The 27,304-nt window shown below is 37.6% G+C and overlaps 1 protein-coding gene across 1 annotated transcript in view; it reads left to right on the top strand.

Annotated features, from left to right (window-relative positions):
* Positions 1-27,304, top strand: part of FRMD3 (FERM domain containing 3) — a 123,266-nt gene that overhangs the window by 61,237 nt on the left and 34,725 nt on the right. Inside the window, exons 3-6 of the mRNA XM_030467411.1 lie at positions 5,358-5,400; positions 13,607-13,685; positions 22,698-22,795; positions 24,020-24,143. Of these exons, the coding sequence (XP_030323271.1) occupies positions 5,358-5,400; positions 13,607-13,685; positions 22,698-22,795; positions 24,020-24,143 (344 nt within the window). The remainder of the gene's footprint in view (positions 1-5,357; positions 5,401-13,606; positions 13,686-22,697; positions 22,796-24,019; positions 24,144-27,304) is intronic.

Raw genomic sequence — 27,304 nt, forward strand, 5'->3', positions numbered from 1 at the left:
AAGGGTTTGTGTTAAATGTTGACAGTCAGAGACTGGACACCATATTCTGAAGTTTCTTTCAAAAATATGTAATAAAAGATGAATAAAGAAAGCATAGGGTTTTTTTTTCTAGGAGAGTTATTCTTAATTCTGATGCATGTAGCATACAACTCATGTTACTTTGCCCATTTTCTTGGAAGTGTCAAATGCCTCTGTTGTTTATATTACACTGAAGCCTCTGTCTTTGCACAGAAAGGGCTGTATATGTGGTTCCAAGTGAAAATGCCAAAAATATGCATTTAATTCAGACTTTTAGTTAAGAATTCTGGACTGGCGTATAGTTAAGCTGTATGGCATAATAGTATATTAGTATATAACATACATACACACATACATTTATTAAAAATTATGTGGAATTAACCTTGCTGGCATTTTGTCTACCAGTGATGCTTGCCTTCCCTTTGTATATTTGTACAAAGTTTGCAAAGTTGCTCCGGAAGTTAATTTGCAGTCTTTTTGTTTTGTAATCTATTCAAGGAACTCAAGCACACAAAAATACCAGCTTTAATAAATCCTAAATGTCTTCTTTCCGATTACTCTAACAAAATGTGGTATTTTGATTTGGAGTGTTGAAACACTTGACTGAGTTTGAAAGTCTGAAAAAATGAAATGTTTCAGTATTTCAGACGTTTCAAATTAAATGTTTCGATATTTGGGCTTAGAACATTTAGAACTTCTGACTCTGAAAAATTTAGATAATTGAGCTAATTGTCCTAGGGGGGAAGAAAATTTTGAAATGTGGGAAAACTGGTGGGTAGCAGCTATTGTTCTATCCAAGTAAGTTAGAATGCATACTCCTTGCTTCCCCAGCCCCCCTTCTATTTCCCTCTACAGAAGTACATGTGTGGATATTTTAAGCATACTTAAACTTTGTAAGATTTTCTACTGTTTTCCATTTTCTATCCTAGATCAAAAAAGAAGCTCTGGAAGGCACTGTTACCAGAAGGCAGCACAGTAACGTTTTTAATGTCTTTGGATATACAGGACAGTAGCAATGCCAAGGTTCTCATATTAAGCTTGCAGTTTAATCATGTAACCTAAGTTGTTTAATTTTCAAGATTAATAATGAGTTGATCTTTAAATAAAATTAATTCTACTAGTTTTTGTAGCAGTGGTTCAGTGCATATCTACATTCTCTATCTCACTTCTGGCTATTAAAGTCTTCAAATCCAGGCCTTGCCTAACCGGAATGTTCTTGTGACATCTGCAGGGTCTTCTGATTCCTGTTCACTGTGTGCATGTCTGAGTGCTTGACTGAGTAGTGCTTGCTGAGGAGGATTTAAATATTTACAGTATCTAACCACTTTCAATTGCCCTTGCACTACTGCTCTTCTTGCAAATGCAGGGACGGGATCAAAAGCCTCTTGTGTTGGAGAAGGGGAAAGTCTTTTCACTGAATTCATTGGACTTCTGGTTGGTCAGGCCCCAAGCAATTTGGCTTTTTGGGCAGTGGGTTTTTCTTTATGCCAGGCTTATGCAGGAGTCCATATGAAGAGGAGAGAGGAGCACATGCCTTTGTACTGTGAAGTGGCTGTTGAAATGTAGAGAAGAAACAATGTGGTGATTTTAATGACACTCGACCCATTACAAGGGTTATGAGAATAGATATGGGATACTATGTCCTTTTTCCTCCCCACTTTATATGGATACCAAACTCAGTCCTTTCTGAGCTTCTCAGTGTGGGACTTCATTTGAAACAGGTTGTTGGCTGCAGTGTGTTTGCTCAAAGCATGTTTCTGCTGTAGAACTGACTTCCTAGGCTGGTGCTTTTACCCTTGAGTGGTGTCCTTGCTCATCCTGAGTTTTTGCTGTGGTAGCTGGTAGCACATCAGCTGCTCAGTATTTGTGGATAAGCAAGAACACACCTGGCCTCATTAACGACTACTCAGTGTCACATAAGGGCTGATGGGAGGTTAAGGATCTATTTACAAAGTAAAAATTGCACTGGTTTCAAACACAGCTTGCAGTCATGATGAAACCTTAGAAAGCAATTCTCAGCATGTTTTAGAATCCTAGGACAAAAAGTGATATCCATAATAGTTTGCTTATTCACCACTGGCACCAAGACTTGGTAGTTATCCTGGGACTGACCTTCAAGATCTTTGAGTCGCTTCCCCCTCTGCTTGGTGCTTCTGTGAGGACAGCAGTCTGACCATTCTATAAAACAGCTGATACCCAAACCTCTTTTAGCAGAACAAATCAGAAATTGGCAGTGCTGACCATGAATCTTCTCACAGGATCCTTGTTTAATAGGTTTAGATAATTAGATTTGGATCTAAGTATCTTCCTTTTCACTGGGCAGTAACTGTGTTGCTAATCTGCCACCAAGGAAATCAGAGTCTCAGCCTCTGCAGGGAATAATTCCTCATTATTGTTAAGTGCTATTGCATATGAAGCCAACTGGTTTGAGGTTGTAGGCCATCATCCAGTTAAAACGACCTTCATGAACAACAGTGTGAAATACATGAGGCAAAAATGAAACAGTGTAAGATTGTGAGGTTTTGTTTTTGTGTTTCTTTTTTTTTCCCTCCCCCTGGTTTGCACATTTTACTGCAAGGAGAGAAAGTAAAGATTCTTGTCTCTGATTCCAAGTTTACATCTGACTTTTTTTGTTTGTTTTATTTGTACTATGAAGTGTTAGTTTTACAAGAGGCATTTGGAAACACCTATGGTCTGTTCTGGCAAGGCAGTGTGGCATGCAGTTGTAAAGAATTTTTTTTTGCTGTTGAAGATTTAAAGTGCTTTTAAGATCTGTCCTGACAAGCTGGCCTGAAATATTGTAATTTTCTTTCATCTGAGTATTTTTTTCTTGTTCAGAAAAATTGTTTAAAAAATCCTGATACATAGAAAAAGCATTTTGCAAAGCCATATGCTTTTCAATTGTCATATCCTGCAGAAACCCTTTGATGAATTTATACGAAGCTTAATCTGGTTTTAGCTATAACAGCTAATTAATCTTGGAATAAATATAGCATGAGTACTCTATAGTAGAGATGAGGTACAGTTATTAATTATTAATAGTTAATGCTTTAAGGCTGGAAGATAAGTACTCAAGGGAAAATCTTTCCTAAAACTCAAAATGAAATATGCAAACAAATATAGGGGTGGCTATTTTCAGAAGTACTAGGAATGACTATGTGTTTATCTTTTCCTGACACTCAGAGAGCATTAAGAACCTAAATTGCCATGTCTTTGAAAATCTCCACAATTTATAAAGCAACTGCTCTGTTTGCTGGAAGATTCAGCTGAATTGCCTACACCTTTGCAGTCTTCCACCAACAGGTCAACACAGAAATCTGAGCTCCTAAGAACTGACAGTCAGTTCCTTGGCCTCCAAGTGAAAGTCTAGACTGCTTAATTGCTCAGTGTCTTTTCAGTCAATTTTTTAACCTGTGAGAGTCAGATCTTAGTAAAATGTGTTTGCTTTTGGACTCGTTAGCTAAATCTGTGTTCCTGGGGCTTTGGTGCACTGCATGAGGAATCTCATATATGTTTCAACTTTTCAGTATTCACTGGTATTTTTACTGTTGACTTTTTTTTAGAATTAGTAGTTGACTTTTTCAAGTAGCAGTGAATGCTCACCTGGTCTGTGCTAATGTTTCAGCTTGGGCTTTCAAAAACTGTGTTGATATTTCAAGCAAATACCTCTTGTCTCTCAGTTCCCTGGGAACACTACACCACAGCTCACTGTTCAAATTCCTCTTTTCTGTCTGAATCTTCAGCTAGGAATGCCTAGATGCTGGTAGAGGTGAGGTGGGCATATGAAGAAGTTAAGGAAAGTAAATTTGCATATCTTTGTGTCTTGACTGGTTTCCTATCTGTGAATTCATGCTGGATTATGTATCTCTAAACTGCAGCAGCTGTTTTCAAATTGCCTTACCTTTTTATGAACAGTCCTCATTCCCTGTTATTCAGAGCAAAATGTATAAATAATGTATATGTGTGATCTAAAAAGGAATGAAGCGAGCTAGATATTTTTGGTAAGATGGTGAAACAGTCATTACTTCTCAATTCTGTTTCCTTTTTTCCTTTTTCTTTCCCCCTAAAAGGGGATACTGTGGAGAGGGAAGAGGTGAAGAGATGGTGTGGGTTGATTTTTGTTGTTGTTTGTTGAAGTTTGGGTGTTGTTTTGTTTGTTTTTTGAGTACCAGGGTTCTACATCAGTCTTTCAGTGATAAGTGACCTTCAAACAGAAATACATAGTAGTATGTATCTCCAAAGGAAGGAGTTTCTGAGCAGCCATAGCATAAAAGTTGCAAGTGTTTGTAAATGTTCTTTTCAGGATATTTTAGTTGTCAGATGTTCTGTTCTTGAAAACTAGTTTTTTTTTTTTTTTTTTTTACCCTGATTTTGACTCAATTCTTGAGATGTCATGATTTTTTAATTACCGTTTTTTTGTGACCTGTCAATAATTTCTATAAAATATCTTCCCTTGACCTTTTTCTGAAGTAAAAATACTACAAGTTGTGAGTTAAAAATAGTAAGTGATGTAGGATATGGTTTAAAAAATGCTAGGTTTTCCCTTTGTGGTAGACTGTAGGGATTTTGAGCTAGAATGAAAATAGTTAAAAATGAAATCCCTCAGTGCCAGTGTTGATTATGCTCATTAAAGCAGAATACTATACCTTCTGACTAGCTGCTTCTGCAGCTCAAATCTCATTTTAGTGTGGAGATTTTTTGCTTACATGAAAAATCAACATCTGAGTTTATTTTCCTGGGAAATAATAAAAAAAAGTATTCCTGAAACTGCAGTCTAGCCCTAAAAAGTTATACACTGTAACTCTGTTGTGCTTTGACGTTGATAGCATGGAACAGTAGATTTTTATTTCCTATCAGAGAAAAATAGCTTGTGTTCTGAGTCATCTGTACTGACTGAGAATACAGTACTCACACATGCTTTAGTTATAAGAACTATAGAAGATAGCATTAATGATCAGATGATGTTAGGGTTTCTGATTAGTCTGTCATACTGTCCAATATGATCATTCTTCAGGAAAAAAAAATGGCTGAAAGTGTAAGACTGAAGTGCAAACTAATCACTAGAAACTGTCTCCTTTAAATTTGTCTTTAAAATATTTGTCTTAAAAATATTTGTCTCATTTTTGTCTCAACTGCATGTTATAAGCAGTGGTAACATTAAGTTGTTCTTATACAGTGCAGTTACAGTATCGTAACTGTACAGAGGTGTTTTTTCCACTTTATGTGTATCTCAGTGAAACAAAAATCCTAATTCTTATTTTTGGTACTACATACATCTATCAAGATGTTGTTGCCTGCTGTGTTACTTACTAATTGCTGATCTCTGCTTACCTTTCCAGCACTGGCTTGAGCCCAACAAGTCCGTCTTCAAGCAAATGAAATGTAAGTGTTGAGAATTAGTATTATTAAAGTGCTTTTTGAAACACCCAAAGGTTTTCTTATGCTTCCATGGAGTAATTTAGAATATGTTTAATTAGATTCCTGGTGCAGACAGGCCCTTTGTGTCCTTTCTGGACTCCTAAAAACTCCATGTTACTTTCATTTCACTGTGTCATCGTGCTTTGTCCATCAAGAACTTTCTCTTAACTGCTCAAGGCTAGGGCCAGGTGCCATGTGATGTGTGTGGGGTGGCAAATCTGGTGGGATGACCTCTATGTTCTGGCTCTTGTTTTCAGTCAGACACAACTAGAGACTGCAAGATGACAGTAAAATATGGAGAATGGCAATCTTCTTCTGGGTGTTTCTGGTTTACTTTCTCTCAGCTTTCTGACAATGCAGAACATTGGTTTGAGATCATGTTAAAGTCCAGAAAACTCAAGTGCTATGAATTAAGTGGTTAGTCTATGCCACAGGCAAATGGAAAATTACAATCTTTATTGAAAAAAGACTCCTTAAAATGTGAATGTGTGATTTTAATTATCCCTTGGGAATGTCATGATTTGGCTCATTCTTTCCACTAAATGGGCCAGCTCTGAAGTCTTCTTCAGGAAACGTAGCTACTTTGATACTCAAAAGTTCACATCCAGCAGTAGAAGAGGGTATTTGTTTGGCAGTTCTGAGACTTGATTTAGGTCATTGGAATTGTGTCTTCTTAAATAAAAACTGCTGTCTGTCTACCTACTTAGTTTATGAAGCAAAGAAAGATTTTGGTCACGTACCCTTTGTATTCTGTTGTTTTCTGTTTCAAGTGTAACTCCAAGGTGGTTTTTTATATGGGAGAGAATGTATTTGTTTTAAATTGTGATGAGGCTTGAGAGATGGTCTAATATATAAAACCAGATAATCTTGGGTGTTGGCTAGACTACATGGAATATATCAAGAAATTCATCCATTAGTGCAGCAGTAGTGTATATTGTAACACGTTCATACGTGTGTCTGTAAGCATGCACGTATACGCCTAGCATATTCAGTGGGAACTGTTCATATCTAGTGTTTGGATAGCTAGAGTTTTATCTGGTAAAAAATAATCTCAGGAATGTCAAGTTAAAAACAAATTGTGTTTCTCCACAGTGCTAGTGAAGGAAGAAAGGTACTGTAATAATGACAAAGTATTTTTCTCTCTTTCTTTCTTCCAGTGTGTTATCACAACAGAGTTTCCTTGAAATATCCACAAACCTGTACTTATATTGCTGCTTTCACCTAACAAAGTGCAAGGGCTCGTGCTTCTTTTCCCACTTTGCATAGAAACATTTTCAGGAAGTCTGCCAACAGATGCACTGAGGGTGTTTGAATTGATTAAAAAAACTCTTCTCTGGCTATGAATATTTCCTAGATGTGATTGATGGGACTCCATAAATTCTGTGCATCTAGTAATGTGGTGGTCTCACCAAAGGACTTGTTTGGCTTTTGGGGTAGAATACTATTCAAAACTTTGAAGACTGAAAAATGAATGCATTAAAAAAAGCAAAATAAATGTATCGAGTATATGAGGTTATTTTTCATGGTGAAAAGGTCTAAGCAACAGTGAAAAAGAATGAGATGCTAACAAATGGGGGTTTTATGATCCTTAGATTTAGGACACAGAAATAGGATTATCTGTGTGATTGGCTTTTCATGAGCAACTGCAGTTTAATATTAGTGTAACTTTATCTTTTGCCATAGATGCAGGACTTCAGGTGCTACAGTAACCTTTCAAGAAAACAAAAGAAGAATACATATAAGTATATTTAATATGCATGCATAGAATCCATGTAGATGTGAAATAATCCGTTTTTTAAGAGTGGAATTTCATCTCCTCTGATGCAAGAGGTTTTAGTAATGATTCAAAATTATCTCAGTCCGCTTGAGTGCTCAGATTTACATACGATTACAAACTTACACACATGCAGCAAAATTTGAAAAATGCTGCAGGCTGATCTCACCTACTGTTTGTAAGGAGCTTTTCTCCGCAGCACAGTAAAAAGTTTTTCAGTGTATTTATTTATGCAGTTCAGTATGAGACAAATAGTCAGAGCAGAAAATGAATGACTGGGAGTAGTGCTCTAATACATATTTCAGTAGGTGCTGGATTGCATGGGCTTCAGTGGTACATGAATCGTTCAAGCATTACCCCTCTCTATAGTCAGGTTATACAGAAATCACAATTTGGCAGCCAAGTGTTTCTGTCAGTGGGACAGAATATTGCATGTTTGAAGCTCTGAAGACTGCACAGGTTCTTGTGTGCTGTGCTACCATTTTAATTTCTTTAGCTTTGGCAAAGATTGCTTTATGTTCATGTTTAATAATACAGTGATATGCTAGAAGGAGTCTTACAAAATATATTTTATCTTGATGATATGAAGCCATGTTTACATGTGTCCTGGAGAAACACAGAAAGAATAAAGGCATAGTACTTTTTTTGGTCTCAGCATGGACTTTGCATTTTCCATCATCACTGAAATGTTCATGACATAACATTATGTGTAAAGTCTAAATCTGTGCCTCAGCTGTTTTTACTACTAATTTTCCTGAGAGAAATTTTAGTCTCTGAGAAATGCCTGAACCACTGCCAGCCCTGTGTGTACTAGTTGAAGCCAGTTGGTGGCAAGTGATCTGTAGCTGTGAGTGCTGTGTTTCCAGTAGTGTGCTGAAAAAATCTCTGGAAGATTGATTAAGAGAGCTGCATTTTTGTGGTTCTAGATAAAGACTTTTTAAAAGAAGTTTTTAATTCTTTTGAATGTCTTTCTGTACACTATTATTCTTTCCTTCATGCGCACAGTAAAGTTGCTCTCCATTTGGCCTTTCTACATTTTTAAACTTATTTTCTATGCAGGAATATCTTGATACAAAACTTTCTGGTCTTATCAGCACTAACATTTAAGTACAGAGTTTTCTCATGAACATTTCCTCTCTCTTATTAAGGGTTATTCTATACAATATGTATGCAGCTATCCTGTAAACTGCTCAGTGGGAAATATCCAACTATGTGGGTTTTGCTCTCAATGGCAGAGGAACAGAATAGTTTTTGTAGCTCTGATGTGCAGGAGTTCAAAATTTACATGTTTTTCTTGCTGCCTGGCACCTCAGGTAGTCTGAGAGAATTACAGAAAAAAGGCTATTCTCCTGTGTCAGGCCATTGGAATTTGTTAATGTAATTTCCTTAATCTCTGATACTTTCATAAAATATGAAAGGAGACGGCATGAACCAGGGGAAACAAGGATCCAGATGCACAAATGGGTTGTCCAAAACCTAAAGATTCTTAAATCTCAACAAACTTCATCAGTTTTCTTGTCTCAGCACAAATCTGAAATAGTTTAATCAAGCAGTTCATAAATACATGGACAGTGAAAAAAAAAGTTTTCTGTTATTCTTCAGGCATTAATCTGGATGCTGTATACTCTACCTGTGATCCTTGTGAAGTTTTAATAATGCACATTAAAGTGTGTTAGTGTTAAAGATGATGGAAATCCACCTTGGCTTGGATTGTCCCATAACCAATTGAGTGCAATGAGTAAGACTCCACAATTTGAGATTTATGATCTATCAGGTATCTCTTATGCATAAAATAAAAACACTGAGTAGTCTTCTGTCTTTCTTAAACAAGTAGCATGGACAAACAGCTGATTTATTTGGTATATAGAAACAACAGCAGGTGTCTTAGGGTTCCCTTATGCAGCATCAGTAAACATGAAAACTGTTTAAGAGCAATGTTTTACTTGTAACATCATTGAATGTTCCAGAAGTTTTCTGCAATGTTGCATTCTCAGGGCTATGAAAATAATTTAAAAAATTGCTTTTGTCTTTCAGTATCTATCTGTACTCCATGTTTAACCAAAAAGCCAACACTATCAGTACAGTTCATTACAGAAGTTAGTATTTGTGCCGTATGAAAAGCAAGTTGTTAAAAACAAACAGGGAACCTTTCCAAAAGTGGCAGCTGAGAATCCTCTGTCCACACATATAAGACTTCAGTGAAGTTTTTCACCAGCTTTTAAAAGTTTTTCTCCTAGATTTTTTCTGGTTTCAGATTGTTTCAGATGAAGGCAATGGTAATATGAATGTACAATTTTTCTTGGGTTTATCAGTTCCTATAATCTCTTCATCTAAACAGAACACAAATGATGTGGGTTCAGCTGAAAAATATATGCACATGAGGCTCAACTCCTTACACAATGGTGTCTATGCTGAGAGGTGCAGCTCTCATATCCCTCTTTGTTCTGGTCAGCCTGTTACAGGTTTGGTTTTTAGCTGGGAGATCCTTACTCTTTCTTGCACATAAGATAGTTTGTCCTAGTTAAGTACAGCTGAACCAAACCTCAAAAATATACAATCCATTGCCCATAAACCTTTCACCATGTCTATGTACTTCCTTCATGAAGGAACTGGTTGCAGCACTGGATATAATTCAAATGGCTTATTTTTGTTGTTTTGCTTTCATCTCTTACTTACTGTTAGCACATAAGCTGCCAAAACCAATAGCCCTCTTGCAGTGGGGTTTGCAGTCAGCACTATTCTCCACACTGAAGTCCTTTGGAATTACTGTGATTGCCGCTCTTTTTTGGTGAGGCGGTGAGAGAGCAAAGGCTTTGATAGTAGAAAATTCTAACAGTCTTGGGCACTTCGCTCTACCAGCTGCTCCTTATCTGACAGATAAAGGACCACTCTAAAGGAAAAGGTTGATAGCTGTTCTGTTACCAGTTATATTCACACTAGTTTTGTGTTGAAGAAATGTTATTCCACAGATTGGATACTTGTTTTGGCAAGGTTTGTGGTTCATGTTTCCACTTAAGTGTGTGAATAAGTGATAGAGAGTAATTTGCTTTCAAGGAATTAAGAAATTGTCTGGCCTGACAATTTTTCCTCTTGGGCTGATACAGCTGACAGCCCATCTGCCTTTCCACTTCAAGAGTATAATGAATGGGAGTATATGAGGTTCTTATGTGTTTCTCCTGTGCTGTAAAATCTGTGAGACAAAGGTCTTACTAAATGTTTACTTATCATTGGATGTATTTTTGGAGGAAACTTAGTCTTATAGTCCATTTTAAAATTATAATGGAAAGTTGATAGCTCTTGGTGTTCCCTCCTTTCCCTTTGTTTGTGACTGGTTTTCTAACTGGAAAAGAGGAACAGAAAATGAAGATTCTGTTTCCTTCTGTAACTGCAGGATGCCGCCTTATTTCCAGGGACGAACTGCATGGGAATAATCCTGTTCTTCATGATGTTTCAAATTGCAGATCAAGATTAAATGAGTAAAGTAAATGAGTCTTAACAAGTAAAATGAAATGGGAAATTTGCAGTTATTGTTGAGGCTGACCACACTTTTTAAAAAGAAGTGCAACCTAAGGTCTTGGAAGTGAAATATATTACTTCACTTTCAAAAGCAGTTGAACCCTTCAAAAGATATCAATGATAATAAAAGATGTAATAAATGTTTATTTTCTGTTGCTTTTGTACATCACATGGAGCTCTGTCATAACTTGAGATACATTTCTGGGATACTGCAGCCTTCAGGTAAATATTGCAGTAAAAGTAGCTCGAAGAATATAATGAATCCAAGAGTATTGTATCTTTTTACATGAGAGAGCAACTAAAACTTATCAGACTCTGCCCTGAAATGGGTGGGTTGATAGTTTGTGGTAAGAATTAAGAGGCAGTCTGATACTGGAGACACTGTTGTGGCTGTCTACAGGCAACCTGATCAGGATGAGGCTGATGAGGCCTTCTAGAGGTAGCTGAGAGTTGCTTGGGTGAAAGCCCTGGAGGGAGAGGAGCCCAAGAAAGATGGTCAATATTCAAGGATCACCTCCTCCAAGCCCAGGAGCAATGCATCCCAAAAAGAGGAAGGCAGGCAAGAATGCCAGAAGGACTCCTTGGATGAACAAGGAGCTCCTCTACACACTTAAATTATAAAAAGAAAGTCTACAGAGAGTGGAAGTAAGGACAGGTAGCCTGAGAGGACTACAAAGAAACTGTCCAAGCAGCCAGGGGTCAGGTTAGCAAAGCTAAAGCACAGATAGAATTAAATCTGGCTAGGGACATCAAGGGTAACAAGAAACATTTCTACAGGTAAGTCATTGATGAAAGAAAGACTAGGGAAAATGTGGGGCCTCTGCAGAATGGAACAGGAGACCTGTTTGCACAAGATATGGAGAAGATTGAGGTATGCAATGACTTTGTTGTTTCAGTATTCAACAACAAGGCCCCTGGCCACACAGGTTGCAAAAGACAAAGGCAAGGACTTGGAGAAGAAAGATCCCCCATAGTAGAAGAGCAGGTTTGAGACTATCTAAAGAAGTGCACAGGTTCATGGAACCTGATGAGATCCATCCACAGCTCCTGAGGGAACTGGCAGATGAAGTTGCAAAGGCCCTTCCCATCACATTTGAAGATTTGTGGCAGTCTGGTGAAGTTCCCACTGACTGAAAAAGGGGAAACATAACCTCCATTTTCAAAAAGGGAAAAAAAGAAGACCTCAGGGAACTACAGGCCAGTCAGCCTGACCTTTGTGTCCAGCAAGATCATGGAGCAGGTCCTACTGAAGGCTCTGCTAAGGCCCATGGAAAAGGTGGAGGTGGTTGGTGGCAAGAAGCATGGCTTCATCAAGGGCAAACCATGCCTGAAAAATTTGGGTGGCTCTGTATGATGGGGTCACAGCATCAGTGGATAAGGGGAGAGCAACTGACATAATCTGTCTGGATTTGCACAAAGTATTTGACACTGTCCACAACATACTAGTGTCTAAATTGGAAAGTTATGGGTCCAGTGGATGGACCAGTCAGTGAATAAGGAATTGGATGGTTGCACTCCAAGACTTGTGGTCAATGGCTCAATGTCTAAATGGACACCAGTGATGAGTGTTGTTGCTCAAGGGTTGGCACTGGTCAGTAGTATATAGTGATAGAATGAGAGAAGAATGCCTTTAAACTGACAGGATAGGATTAGATTAGATAGTAGGAAGAAATTCTTTACTGTGCGGGTGGTGAGACACAAGCACAGGTTGCCCAGGGAGGCTGTGGATGCTCCCTGTTTGGAAGTATTGGAAACCAGGTTGGATAGGGCTTTAAGCAACCTGGTTAAACCTAGTGGGTTGAGAGCAACCTGGTCAGTCCCTGCCCATGCTGGGGGCTTGAAACTGGATGATTTTTAAGGTCCCATTCAACCCAAACCATTCTATGATTCTAGGGGTTTATAAATGTTATGATTTGCCAGTTACCATTGGCCTGTGTAATATAGGTGGTTCTTTTTCCCACACTATTTACCTGGTGGCGATGCGGTGCTTTCCTTCTCTCTTTGAACTATAATTTAAAACATGAGCATTTCCTCACTACAGATAGATATGAGGGCTCTGCCTACCTGCATTTTTAAGCCTTCTACTTGGTTTTCACACATCTTTTATCCTAATGTGATTATCACAAGATACCTCTGATTAGAATAATAGACTTTGATTTGCTTTCTGTCTCTCCTGTAATCACTGGAATATCACTGGCCTATGATTAGTTAATATCTTGAGTGCTACAAGAGGTGCAATAGTGGGACATAAAGCTGTGTTCATTGATGTTGAACTGAGAGACACTGATTTCAGAATTGGTTACTGTGACTTCCTTCCTCCTCTCTAGTCTGCTCCTCTCCCCTTCTCCCCTATCCCATTTGCCATACCTCCAGAGTAGGTGGGAAGTTTATTAAATACTGGAAACAGAAACAGTTCTACTTCATTAAGCTCATTTATTTTACATTTTCTTCCATTTTGTAGCCTAGGCATTACAAGAATAACAAGTACATGAAATATCTTTTTATCTCACTGTGACAAGTGCCTCCGCTTTATCACTTGCAGAAAAAACACCACCCCTTCTCAAATGTGTTTTGTGCTTCTTGGGTCAAGCAATAAGTCTTGTGAGACAAATAACCATTTACTAACTGGTTTGCATAATTTAGCTTCACAGGCTTTGCCCTCCGTTTTTGTACATACTATTATTTTTGCATGTATATTATAATATACATATATATATTTGGATATATAATATTTATTGGGTTTATTTGAATTCCTACCTTATGCTTCAGAGCTAACCATCACATATGCCATTTTTTAAGACTCTTGGAGGCCACTCTCTCAGAGTGGCTGGGGCAATGTGTGTTTACTTCTGTTCTAATGGATTTTTTTTAATCTTTCAGCTCACCCACCATATACCATGTGCTTTAGAGTCAAATTCTACCCACATGAACCCTTGAAGATTAAAGAAGAGCTCACCAGGTATTGTCTGTGTGTTTAATGTACATTGTTAACACATTTAATGTACATTGTTAACAAGGTTAAAATAAGACAGTTTTTTGCATAGGGTAAGGTCTCACTGCTTATGCTAAAATACTAGAGTAGACAGGCATTTGCATTACTGTTAGCTTTTTAAAATCTGTTGGGGTACATAGGGATTTTTAAGTGTCATTTAATGGGACTTTTCTATAACATACAGAGAAGTAGTGATGCTGTTGAAAAATTTTTAGAAAGACAGGCAATGATCGATGACTGGGCAAGGGTTATCCTGACTCTTCCCTTGGCAAGGATTGTGGTTTCGAGTAAGTTCCATTTGAGGCTTAGTTTTTTCTCTTTTGTGTGTGAAATAAGCTGTGAAGCTTAATTTAGTGGTGGCTGTAACTTTTTCAGCAGCAATAGAAATAGCCTTACTGAATTTTCTCTAGTATGTGTCTTTAGGAGCACAAAGCAGATATTATTTTTAAGTACTGATTGACCTTATTTTTAAAATACGACTCTGCTGTACATTAAGCCTTTGCTGTGAAAATACACCTCTGCAACAGATCAGTCATACTTACGGAATAGGAGTTTTGTCCTTGCTGATAGCCATTGTGAATATTCTATTGCACTGGCTGTTTTCAAGAAATGTACTAGGTGGGGACAGGGGGACACATGTAGGAAAGTGGCAGTTCTTCTGACCTCTGCACCAGCTGTGTAGAACTGTATGTTCACTTTACCACGTTAGTAGTCAGCAGGTCACATAGCTTACTAATAGCTTCATGTTGCAGACACATGGAGCACCTTAGGCACTTGTTGCCTTGAGTCCTTCCCTGATAGTTTCCCCAAGCCCTGCAAATTCTTATGCTCACAAGTCAGTCCAAGAATGGGGAGTGATCCCGCTATGCCTTGTCTCATACTGAAAGTTTCAGGAACAGCTTACCATTCTGCTAAGTGTTACGTTTATAGCTTGTATAGAGTAGCTGGAAGATGCTGTTGATGTTTGCTGTTTATCTTGGGTGAAATTCCAAAGCCTTATGTAAACAAGAAAGGCAAGGTATTTGCATTGTTGTTGGATGAGCATTTTACTTCTTGTAAGCCGGAGTATGAACTTCCTATAGATTTTCCTTATTCAAGAGCTTTAATATAAATGACTTGTTTTTCTGTTTGTTTTGCTTAACTGCCCAGAAGTTTTATTGAACTGAAAAGTGCATAGACTTAGCTCAGTGAGTTGTATTCTGTTGTCAGTATGTTTTTAGGCTTTGCTGGAACTTCTCAAATTAATTTTTAAAGTTAACTTGCTGTATGAGAAGTGTTTTATGGTATTTTGTTAAAACGAATGTTATTAATACCTTAAAATGAGAATTATTTTATCTTTTTGTATGTCCACCTAGTGCATATAACACCCTTACTTGTCTGATAAGCTTTATAGTTTCCCAGTGTTATTATTTGGGAAGCTTCACTTTGTCTCAGCCCAGGTTTCTTACACAATAATGAATTACAGGAAATGCTCCTGAACTGAGCAAGTGAAATGTAATCATATAACTTGCCTCTGAGAATTTGCTTCATTGTCTGAACTGGAGGCTATATTCAAGGTACTGTTCTAAATTGTGTTGAGTTAAATTTTTTTTTTTTCCTTGAATTGCAATGGTGGGTGAAATTCAAGAAGAAAATGATCCATTAGTATTTAGCAGAGAACAGTCATGAAACCTTGAGAGTTATTTGGTTTTTTGGTAAATTTTATATTTTATGTTATGTTATTTTGTGCTATTTTATTTTATTTAGCTCTGCTTTGCTAACTGGACAATCACTTCTGTTACAGTGTGGGCTTAAGATGATCTGAATATAAATTATTGATACTATGCTCCTCTTGACTTAAAAGCCATCCGTACTTCATAGCTGCATATACAGTCAGCTGAGTCAAAGCAATAGTGCTTTTCATTTTAGCTCCTCTCCATGTCTTTGCATGTCACAGAGCTTCTCTTTTGCTTCTTCAGCTCGGTAGAAATCTGAGGGGTATCTGTAGTTCCCATTTGGATATGAAATTAAGAATCATCCTGTCACATTGCCATGCTTCTCTTTAGTCCAGAATATTAGTTAACACTGTCTAAATCTTCCATGTAGATTACTGTAGTCACTGTCTCTTTAAAAGCTTTATAGGAATAACTCTCATGAACTACTGTGGAGACATAAAGGAGACATACTGATGTTAAAAATAGCTGGTTTTTCCTGCTTTTCCATTGCAATATCTGATGTTAAAAAATTAGCATATATTCAATACAGGAAGCTGTGTATGTGTATGGGATAACTGTTTGATTTCCATGCAAGTAGTATAAGATGGATAGAAATACAATTCAGGAGTTAGGCATCACTCCCAGGGAGAGAACAGAGGACTTGTCACCTCAGATTATTACTGCTTCATTTTTGTCCCATCTTTGGCAGCTGAGCTAGACTCTAATTCTTGGGTTATTCTGTGATTTTACAGGTGGAAAAAAATTCAGGAAATGCTGAAGTCATCCCTCTGACAATTTTATTATTATACTATATGAAAAGAAACTCATAAGAGACTGAAAATATTTGCATACTGTGTGTTCAGAGGCCAGGAGTGCCTTGGGCAAAGGACTAAGCCACGTGCTAGCCTGTCACTACATTTTGTTCCCCCACTAAGGATGTCTGTGAATATCACCAATCACGTCATACCGTTTCAGCCACTTACTTTCATCTTCCCTCATTCTATTTGACAGTCCCCTCCATAGCTATGCTTTTGAAATAAAATCAGTGCCTGCTTCTGTATGTTAAGGCACTTTGATAAATTGTTGCTAAGTAAGCAATTCTGTGGATTCCAGGCAAAACTTTTGCCTCTCTCTGCAGAATGAGGTTCTGTGTGGGTCCTTGATTACTTTTCTCTAGTCAGCTGGTGTTAGGGTTGCAATTCACAAGGCAAGTTCAGTGGCCATTGAGCCTGTTTCCTTGAGCTCTCCTGCCTCTGTAATAACAGACCAAGGGAAACCTGAATTCTCAACAAAATCCAATTCTTAATGCACATCTGCGCTTAACCTCCTTAACTCATCTCCTTACTGTGTCAACATGGATTTAGAAGATCTGTCCTTATTCTTGGAAATACTGCTTTCTTTGCAGGGCATTTGAGGCTGTGCATGTTTTAAACCTGCTTGAGAAAGACTAAAATTTTTAATACTTAAACTCCTCAGGCAGTTTTCCCAAGGCCTTTTAAAAAAAATTAAAAAATTGTGATGAGAAAGTGCTGAGGATTTAACTTATTTTGGTCAAGTGATTTGGCCTCTGCATTTACTTCTGGTACACTGGAGACTTAGCAGACTGCAACACAAATAGTGAAAATGGATTTTTGCATGGTTTGTGTATTTTAAGCAGAGAGGTGCTCAGCCTTAGTAAAAGAGGGATATTTTTCTATGCTGTGACTATCTGAGTTTTTAAATTCTGCTTTTTGAGTATTATCTGGAGAACATCAGGGTCTTCTGAATGGTACATCCATGGATTTCTAGATCTGATTGTCTATCACAGGTGAACTAAAGTCAATACAAAGCACTTCGGTTTCAGAAAACATGATTTTACCGTCTTGAATGATCATCTCTAATGAGATTAATAGCCACTACTTCTTAATTAGGCAGTAACAACATGACAAGCAGGTCCTTACATCTCCTTGTAACAGAGAATTTCAGTTTCTTGTTAAATCAGTATTTGCTCTGCAGTCTGTATTCTGTCTGGTCCTACACAAGATTAGGGTTGGGGCCTTGAATATGTACATTTTCAGTATTATTGCTAATTTTTTTTTCTTCTAATTTTTTTCCATATTTCCAGTGCGTTCCTTTTGTTTTTCCAGTGAACATGATAGACTTAATGGTGAGAAGGGTTTTTCTTAAGCTATGTGCACAGAAACACACGAAGAAAAAAGGCTATTCAGGAGTTCACTATTATGATTAAAATTATTCTGTGTGTATAATTAAAATGAGATAATATAGTCATTTGAGGTCCCAAAGGAATGATCTAAAATGTTACAGATAATACTGTATCAGCAGTAATCCATGATTATTGTATTAAAAACAGACTTAGAAGAGGACATGGGTGAATAGCTGGTGGCAGTAACCAAAGATGGATTATTTCAACTAGATTTCATCATGCCCTTTTTCAAATCCATATTGCCTAGTCCAAGAAGCAGTTCTTCAGTCACTAGGCTGTCATAAAACAGACTAATGAGTACATTGATTCATGAAAAGCAATAAAATTTTTAAACTGGAAATCATACATAATGGCAAGGACTTGGAGTATGTAAACATAAATTCAAAAGCCCCGAGGGAGCTAGCCTGGGCAAGGAAGAGCAGTGCAGCTGCGTGCATGGAGTTCTTGACTGATCCTATCTCAAACAGCTGTACTTGATACTGCCTTGTGCTGGAAGAGCCTTGTGCTTTTATTTCCAGAAGAGGCCAGTTGAAGCTGCTTTTCTTGTGGTATGCACACAGGCCTCTGCAAGTCTTTTTTCTTTTTCTTTTTCTTGAGGCCATAATGTCAATTGGCAAGTGAGTTTATTGTTAGTAAAAACATGTGCAGAAGCGCTGCCAGGCTTGGAGATAGTATTCAGGGCAAGGAAAATAATTATTCAGGAGAATCCTGGATTTTTTGGTGGAGCTGTGCCTTTGGGAGAAGGCAACCTTACAAGGTTAGAGGTCTTCTTGTAGTTCTCCAAGAGGAAGGAAGGAGGGCTGAGAAGATGCAGTTCAATTGTAGAAGCATGCAGAGGAGCTGTGCTGTGGTGGGGCATGTATCCACTGTCTAAAACTTGTCATTACTGCTTCTTTGCCCTCTTTATTCATCAGCAAAACAAATTCTTGTCTGACGACAGAGGTTTTCTTTTACTCTGTCAAACAGCTGGCTGGCACGGTAATTTTTCACACTTTTTTCTTTCCCCAGCCAAAGACCATACCTAGTTATGGAGGCCCTGGCCAGCTCTGCAACCAGGAGGGCAATCCCATGTATTGCTAGATCAAGTGGCAGTCATTATTCTGACCACAGAAATGAGAGGTTGATGACTATCCAGAATTCTGGATCTCTCAAGGTGACTGTGTCTGTCACCTGCAAAGGCTGCAGCACCACTGGGAGAGATGCTTGTTACTGGAATAAAGGGAGTGAAGAGACTTTAACACAAGAAAAAAACACTATGTGGACAAACCACAAAGTTTGGCTGTGTCAAAGCTTTCCTGCCTCATTGAGCATCTTAAAATAAGTAAATAATTTGACTGCTAAGCAGTTAGAAATGTGGTCTCTGGGGGTCATGAAGCCTGGTTGAAACCAAGAATAGATATTGCTGACCCTTCATCTGCAGTTTGAAGAAGTGCTTGGCTAACCTGGAGTTGAGTCATCTGTACTGCAAACAGATAATAGATAGAAGTGAGGTTATTCCAATGATAGATATTCGAGACTGCAAGCACTGAAGCATACAGGACACAAGAAGCAGCAAAATCAGATCTGATTTTGCAAGTTATTTCTTTAAGTATAGGTGCTTTTGAGTACGGGCATAAACCCTACAGAATCCAGGAGTCAGGTACACATTAATTACTCTTTGCTGACCTGCAACATAAATTACTTTATCAGGATTATAGGAAGTGTCTCAGGTTGAGCCAACCTTTGGCAAGGCTTTCAACATCAGCTTTCAGTCCAAAGTGTGTGTATCTCCTTCACTTGAAAGAACTTCTTAAGGTCTTAGTCTTGTTTCAGATTGCCCTTTTTGCTTTGAAGATGAACAGGATTCCGTACAGCTAGCTATTTGGGTGGTCTCTAAAAAACACATTCAGACCCAGCCAACAATTTCTTGAGTTTCCACTGTGAACTGTGCTCTGTACCTTCTTTTTTGCTCTTGACTGCTGCCTTCTCTCTCAGAGGTATTAGAGTTGTTTTGTTTTGGTTTTTCTTTCTCTTTTCTCAGAAGTGGAATAATTCTTAGAAAATGCAGTTTCAGACCATTTGAGGTTTGAGACCATTAAGGATTTCAGTGGTCAAATTTGTGCATTAACTACTATTACAGAACCTTAGAGACATAAAACTATTAACTTCAATATTTTTATTTAAAAAAAAATTATCAGTGAGATAATTTAAGAGATTTAAGAGACACCCTCCAAACAGCCAGTGAAGCATTGCAACAGCCAACACCCTTTCATACAGGGGAGATTCCTCAGACTAGCAAGACCTAGGGATTGTATAATTTAAAGCAAAGACAGGTGAAAAAAATCCGTGGCCCATGTTTCTGACAGACGCTGGCATACATGGCTTGTGTTCAGCTCTCTCATCCCAGGATGATCACTGGGAAGAACTCAACTTTGAAGCACAAATGTTCTTTTCCCTAAAATAATATCTTATGTGCTGTTTTGGTTATAAATCCTCTGATTATTAATATTTATTTTATGTTAACAAATATATAAGCAAAAGGTGTGAATCTATGTTTGTTTATCCAATTATTATATAAAGGAATAATTTCCCCTGGTCTGTTAGAAAGAAAAGACAATGAAAAATGTTTCATTCTGAATTTGTGGAAAATGAGAGTGGAAATTGCAGTTTTAAAATCTGATATTTTTTTTTTTTTAATTTATTTTGAATACCTTTTAGAGCCAGTGATCTAGCTGGAGGAAATGGATAATAAAACATTTTTATTAGCTTAATATAAATGGCATAGATTCATGTATTGACAGTTCAGATTGAAAGAGCATGATTTCTTTATACTAATGAAGCTAGGACTGCAATTAAAGGAGATATTTTTTGATGAATTTGGGTAGATTCTTATTACAAACAGGTATAACAACTATATAAACTAATACAATACCTGTGTTTATTCATGTTTAATTTCTTTCTGGGGAAAATAAAACCATGTATATCTTGTTTAAGATTAAAATCACAGAATCATAGAAAGTTAGGAGTTGGAAGGGACCTCAAAAGATCATCTAGTCCAACCTCCATGCCAAAGGAGGGTCACCTACAGCAGGTCACACAGGAATGCATCCAGGTGGGTTTTGAATGTCGCCAGGGAAGGAGACTCCACAACCTCCCTGCAGCCTGTTCCAGTGCTCAGTGAAAAAATTCTTCCTTATATTTATATGGAACTGTCTATGCTCCAGTTGTATGTTGTATGTATTTAAAAAAATGTTTTAAATTCTACTGAATTAATGTATGTGTGTTTTCAAGTTTGCTCTCATAAAACAGCGGTATATTGGGGGTGAGGAGGACTACCTGCCATCTTACTTCAGGAATGTAACTTGTGATTTATTGCAGTGTTTGAGAGACAGGGAAAGAGAGGTATCTTGACTCTTGAATTGGTGCTTGGAGTCAATTCTTGACTGTTTCCATTCTCCTTGGACTTTGAAGATCGGTGCCTAATCCTGTTCCATGGGAATGAACTTCCTGCAAAGCTAATTTTTCTTCTTCTACATACCAACATATTCATAGAAATGTAACTGCTTCCATGCATCTAGCTGGAGACTTTAACCTGGTACTGTCCTGAGATTCCAGATTCTTAGTTCTCATCTCAGCCTCATGTCTGCAAATGTAGATTTGGAGCAGTGGGTTAATTTACATTTCCAGAAGTCTATTTACTTTTGCATCTTATTATAGTGATTTTTAACCTCAGAAACCACCAGTGTGCACTATTACTTAAGATCTGTTTACTTTACAGCTCTGGTAACAAGGTAAAATCTTGTGAAAATCTGCAAAATCTTGTGATGCTCTTTTATAGGTGGCTTTTTTTGGCACTTCTCAAAAGGTGAACTCAGTTTGGCTTCAAGCTAATAATGGCTCTGGAGAACCACAGCCTAATTTTTCATCCTGTCAGCACTTACCAAAAGTTTTAGTATAGGGACTGCTCATTTGCCCAAGTTACAAGTAATATCTGCATCATGTAATGAGCCTTTTTGAGTAAATTGTTTTTGTGGATTAAGAATTTCTACTGTATCTCACTGAGGCCTTTGGTTCACTCTGATGCAATTCTCCTCTGGGAACTACCTGTACTGCAGCAGTACCAAATTATTGAATTAAGTTAGTGAGCTGTCGTGGACATTGAATACAGGAAAAAAACGCAAAAAGATGTGGAAAAATAAAAAAAAATCACAGGCCTTGAAGTGCAAGATTCATGTAGTGCAGTGAAGGGATGTGTTGAAAATAAGAAATCATTTTTCTCAGTGGTAACTGTCTTGTAAATACATAACATTTAGAAAAAATACAAAGAAAGGAGGAAAATTTCTCTTGCCCTTCAGATAGTACTTCCAGTCTTGCTTTAGTGTAGAACTCACTGTAAGTAGGAACTCTTGGTACACACAGAAGAAAGTAATATGGGCAAAATATTCATGACATTGGTATTATTTATAAAGCACATTATTATTGGCTACACTCAGGCTGAAGTTTTGAGAGGACTGGCAGCAGCAAAGTCTGCAGAAACCACTGAGTCTGATGGTACCCTTCAGGTATTGGTCTTATCTAGCTAAAGGCATGCTTAAATGGTCTATTTTACTAGAGAAGAGAGCCTGCTTAACAGTGCAGCTGTAATCAGCTTGGTGACTGGGAAAGGAACTGAGAATGAATCACCGGGCTATGAGCTGGTCCATCTTGGGGAACTCCTCTCTGGAGAAGAGAGCAAAAGAGAAAGTTCTGGCCTTAGAGCCTCTCCTCTCCTCTTGCCAATAGAAATAATGCTGGCAGGAACCAGAGGGCAGGTAGAGCCTCCCCAGTTCTTCTGAGGGAAGAACAGATCTGAGAGGAGAGGGAAAGATTCCCCCTATCAGGTTCCCTCTGCCTGCCATGTCCCTGGGCCTCAGGGTGTCAACTGGGCCTCACAACTTCATCTAGGATTCTTCTACAATTAAAAAAAAAAAAAAAAAAAAAAAAAAGGAAAGAAATCCTTTCCTTATGGTCAACATGCTATTCTGTCTACAACAATTGAGACTTCATTGTGTAAACATGTATTTAGAATGTGGATTTAACCTGATTTTAAAAATTGTATTTCAGATACCTCCTCTATCTACAAATAAAAAGGGACATTTTTCATGGCCGTTTGCTATGTTCATTTTCTGATGCTGCTTACCTGGGTGCCTGTATTGTCCAAGGTAAGTTCAATCAGTAGGCTTTTTAAAATGCTTAACTCACTGCTGTGTTCAGTAGAAAAACAAACTCAAACTCTTGCAGGAATGTAGATAGCAAAAACTATGTGCTTTTTTTAGTTGTACTGTTTCTCTGTGTTGATGTACACAGTATTTTAGGCAGCTGAGTCATTTAATGGCCAAATAAAACCAAGCTGAAACTTATAGAAAGTTTAAAACCATCAGATTCTTAAGTAAAAATTGCATTGATGTTACATTCTAGTTAAAAACAAAGCAAAATCTGGTCTGAATCCTAGATGTTTATGTAGCCCGTTCTGTTGTAACTAAGCAGACAGAAGTGTCATCCAGTTACTTTTTTTACGGTAAAGAAGACTTATGTGATGATGGAATATCTGACAAAAATTGTAGACAATTCAAGGAGAAAGGTCTTTTATCTTTTTTTATTAAAAAAAAAAACAAAACAAAACAAAAGAAAAATTCTCTTTTATCTCCCACTCTTTGTCCCCATCATTTCCTTAGGGCCAAGTTCAGGTATGCATACAGAGAAGTTGTTCGCTAGCTGTCTGATTAGGGACTTCATACACATGGAAGTCCCCTTCATTCTGCCTTAACATGGACTAAGCTCTTTATGTGTTACAAGGCAGTGTATCCAAACCAAGACTGAGTCTACATCTTATTAGTAGAGTCCTAATTAGAAAATTGAAACACTGAATGCCATGTTTGGGTGCCAAAGGGACACATCATTTAGAAGAGGAATCAAATACTGTGGGCTGCCTTAAATAATGTTTCAGCCTGTGTTGCTCTGCTACAACAGAATTAAACAAATTTCTATCAGTGAGGATAAAATAATATGAAAAAGAGGAGAATCTGGAGTGTGTTGTTAGTTCTGCCTGGTACCAGAATGACAGGTGCTCCAAGGGGAAGCTTTACCTGTGCCTCTGTTTCACAGAGCGTGTTTCTTGTCACATAAATAGATCAGGGTTGCTAATTACTGCAATCATGTTAATAAACCATGAACTTCTCTTTAAACTCATTGATTAAAGTGGCAGTTGTAAGGGTTTTGTTGTTTCAGTTAGCTATCAGTTCTTCAAAGCAGCATTTTTTGAGATGATGGATTCTTACTGGTCATAGAAGTGTTTTGAATTACACTGTATTTACTTACCTTTTCCTTATTAACTAAAACTACAATTTAATGTTTCTCTTTTTGTTTTGTATTCTGGATCTGCTTAGCTGAGCTTGGTGATTATGATCCTGAGGAACACCCAGAGAATTACATCAGTGACTTTAAGATTTTTCCCAAGCAGTCACAAAAGCTCGAGAAGAAAATAGCTGAAATGCATAAAAATGAATTGAGGTAATTTAGAATGCTATTTAGTGCAAAGAGAGCAATGAAATACCTTTGTTTCCAAATAGTGTATATTAAGTTAGGATTTTTTTTTCCTTGGATTATATTAGATGCTCTTCAAAGCTACTGTCTAATATGCTGTATTTGAAAATGTGGTTTTGTTAAGTGGGTTTTCGGTTCCTGTTAACCTTCATTAATCATAGCTGATTCCTGTATGTGTGCTGGTTATTTAGACTGCCTTTGCTTGAAATGTAGGTCTAGTTAGTGTAAGTGTCTCACATGGATGCTGCTCTGGTTCATTAGTGGAATAATGTCTTTCATTTGGGGGTCACACTCCTATCTTTTGCTGTCAAATTTCGATATGTAATGCAATTGTAGAATTCTCGATAGACATTGACCTGATTGGAGCTGTAATTAAGTTATTTCATCTGTAGGTTAACATAGTGGTGAACTGCATAAAAATATGAGTAGCTTCTTTGGAGGATGTAAGGAGGTGCAATCGAACACTCTGCAAGCTCTTCTTCTGTCCTAAACTTTTAATAGTGCGACAAAGGGGAATGAAGAAAAATACATTAATCAATCTTCTGGTTTTAAAGTTGAGTGTGTCCCCGAGGTGTAGTGTTTCGGGAGAGAAGGAGCAGTGCGTTGTGCAACTGCACCCTCCTCAGGATGCTCAGCGAGTGACAGTCACAGGAGTGGTGGAGGCTGACGCGGTAGCTGCATCATGACTCTGAGCTGAGGATAGTCCTCGGAAAACGTGGAGAGGAGTAGAATAGGATGTGAAGAAAACCTAACGAAAGCAATCTGTTACTTAATGCAAAAGAACAATTTTAATTCGATGGTTACAGAGCTCTTTGCCCTTGCTTAAACCAGTATGGCTTTCACATTGCAATATATGTAAATGATTTCCTTAAGTGTACATTATTATAAATAGTATGGATATTATTTATAAAAAATTAGATTGAGACATACCAGAAGTAAAGGGTAATCCCCTTTTCCCCCTCAAGTCTATAAAATATGTTATTCAGAGTGCAGCATTCATGATAATAAGATTGCCAGTATTAATGTGTCTTCTCTTTTTTCCTGAAACCTATATACTTTGCTTATATTTCTTTCGGTGAAACCACATCTTAAATGGCACAGCTGCAACTCATATTTTTACAGCTGATCAGGCTGCACTTTACAACGACCCATAGAAACAACCTTTTAGGAAACAAAACAGAGTTTCTCTTGCTTTCAGTATTCTTCCATATAGAGCCTGCATATTTCCAAAGGATAAATTATGTCTTCCCAAAATTGATCATCCTATTACATTTTTTACATCAAATGTTCACTAGTCTTCTAGGCTTTTTGCCTTTTTCTGGATGTTTAATTTCGGGGATCTCTATTCTAGGAGTAGAAATTAATAAAACATGTGTTCTGTAATGAACTATATATAGAGAGGTCCAGCACTAAATGATCAGATTTCTGTATCTAGCTGGAAAAAGATTATTAGAAAAAACAGTGAACTTACAGGCTTCTGTCTGGTATTCATCAGAACATCAGTTTCACTGCATTCAGCAAGCTGAATTTTCTAATAAGAATTTTTTTTGCTGCTCAGTGAGTATTTTTTAAAATTATGTAAAGATTTCCCCAACCATTTTTCAATGAGACATTTGAGTAACATGTTAGTTGAGCACAAATAAGTGAGGAGGGCAGAAGAGATTAAGAATTATTTAGTCCAGCTTCCATTCCTCTGCCTCTGAAAGTTACTTCTGAGACCCAGCACAGCAAGTGAACCTGGTTCTTTGTGGCCAACATCTCTCTCCTGCAGCAGGCTCCCATATTACTAAAGCCCTGTGACTTGGAAGGGGACAGTTCTTCACTGAACCCTGTCTTGGTATCCTGCAGGCCTATTCACAGGACACATCTTTTCTTCTGTCTTCCAGCAGGATGAAAAAAATTGCCATTTGAAAATGTGCATGAAGACAGTGAGGGGAATGTCTGGGAAGCAGCAGTAGCATACTGTGACTTCCAGTGACTTAGTGACTCATCTTGTGTCATTTCAAAGCCCTGTTCTAATTAATTAAAACAGATGTATGACATGTTTCCCCTATTTCTTAGTATTTGTGGCTGTGAGAACATCACTGTATTTTAGAAATGTGTAAACTTTCATGTGGCTTGCCACAGTGCTGAACTGCAAAAATATAAATGCATGCCAGCTTTATTGAGGTGTGATTAATTGTCTTGTGAATTAATTATTCTTCTCTCATTGGGAAAAGGGAGAGGCACAAGAATAATTTTACTGAACCTCACCAGTGGTGGGGCAAACACCTGCCTTGATTTCATCACAGTCCATGTTCTCATTTTCCTGTAATTCCATGTTAGTCCTCGTTGGAAACATGGTATGCCACTGCAAGGTAAAGAGGTAATGTCTATAGGATGTACAATCTTAGAATGTGTGAGAATGCACTAGGAATTGAGGAGACTTCGACACTTGTTCTTAAAAAAATTCAAATTTTATTCAAATACTGTTTTTTTGGGTATGGTTACAAAGGAGCATAACTACTAAGGTACTAGCTACTTACATTTCAGCACTCTGCAATTTCTGCACTCCTATCAGCTTAGAAAAGATTTGGACAGTGAAAATCTAGAAATTCTCTGAGTGTTTTCTGATATAACTTTTGTTTTCAAGTTAAGTGAATGCTAAGGTCTCTCCCCGGGTTGTTCATTTGTTCTTAAACCCCCAGCTTAAGAAAAAGTCCAGTGAAGAATTCTATACAGATCTCGGGAAAACCAACACAGAACTAAACCATCAAATGAGGTTAAGCAGAATAATAAAATCTTCTAGGTAGAAGGCAATGAAATTCATTTTTCAAGTATAACAGCAGGGATTACTAGGATTACTAGGCTTCAATGTGCAAGATCATTCAGGTGTTTTAAATAATCTTTCTGGGATTTTAACATTTTTTTAAACATATAATAAGTTTACCCCTTTCATATGTTTCCAAAAAATGTACTTTTTCTATGGCAGAATTAATGCTATCTGTTTGAGGAGCCTGCATTAGTATTTGGCCTCGTTTTGTTTCTAGAGTCCAATAGTGTAGTGTAATGAGGCAACCGGGTGCCACTAATTGCCAGGGAGTGAGCATGAGCTTGTGTCAAGCCCACCTGTGCCCAATTAGGGTGGG

This window comes from Calypte anna, chromosome Z (assembly GCF_003957555.1).
Source record: "Calypte anna isolate BGI_N300 chromosome Z, bCalAnn1_v1.p, whole genome shotgun sequence".
NCBI classification, from domain to species: domain Eukaryota; kingdom Metazoa; phylum Chordata; class Aves; order Apodiformes; family Trochilidae; genus Calypte; species Calypte anna.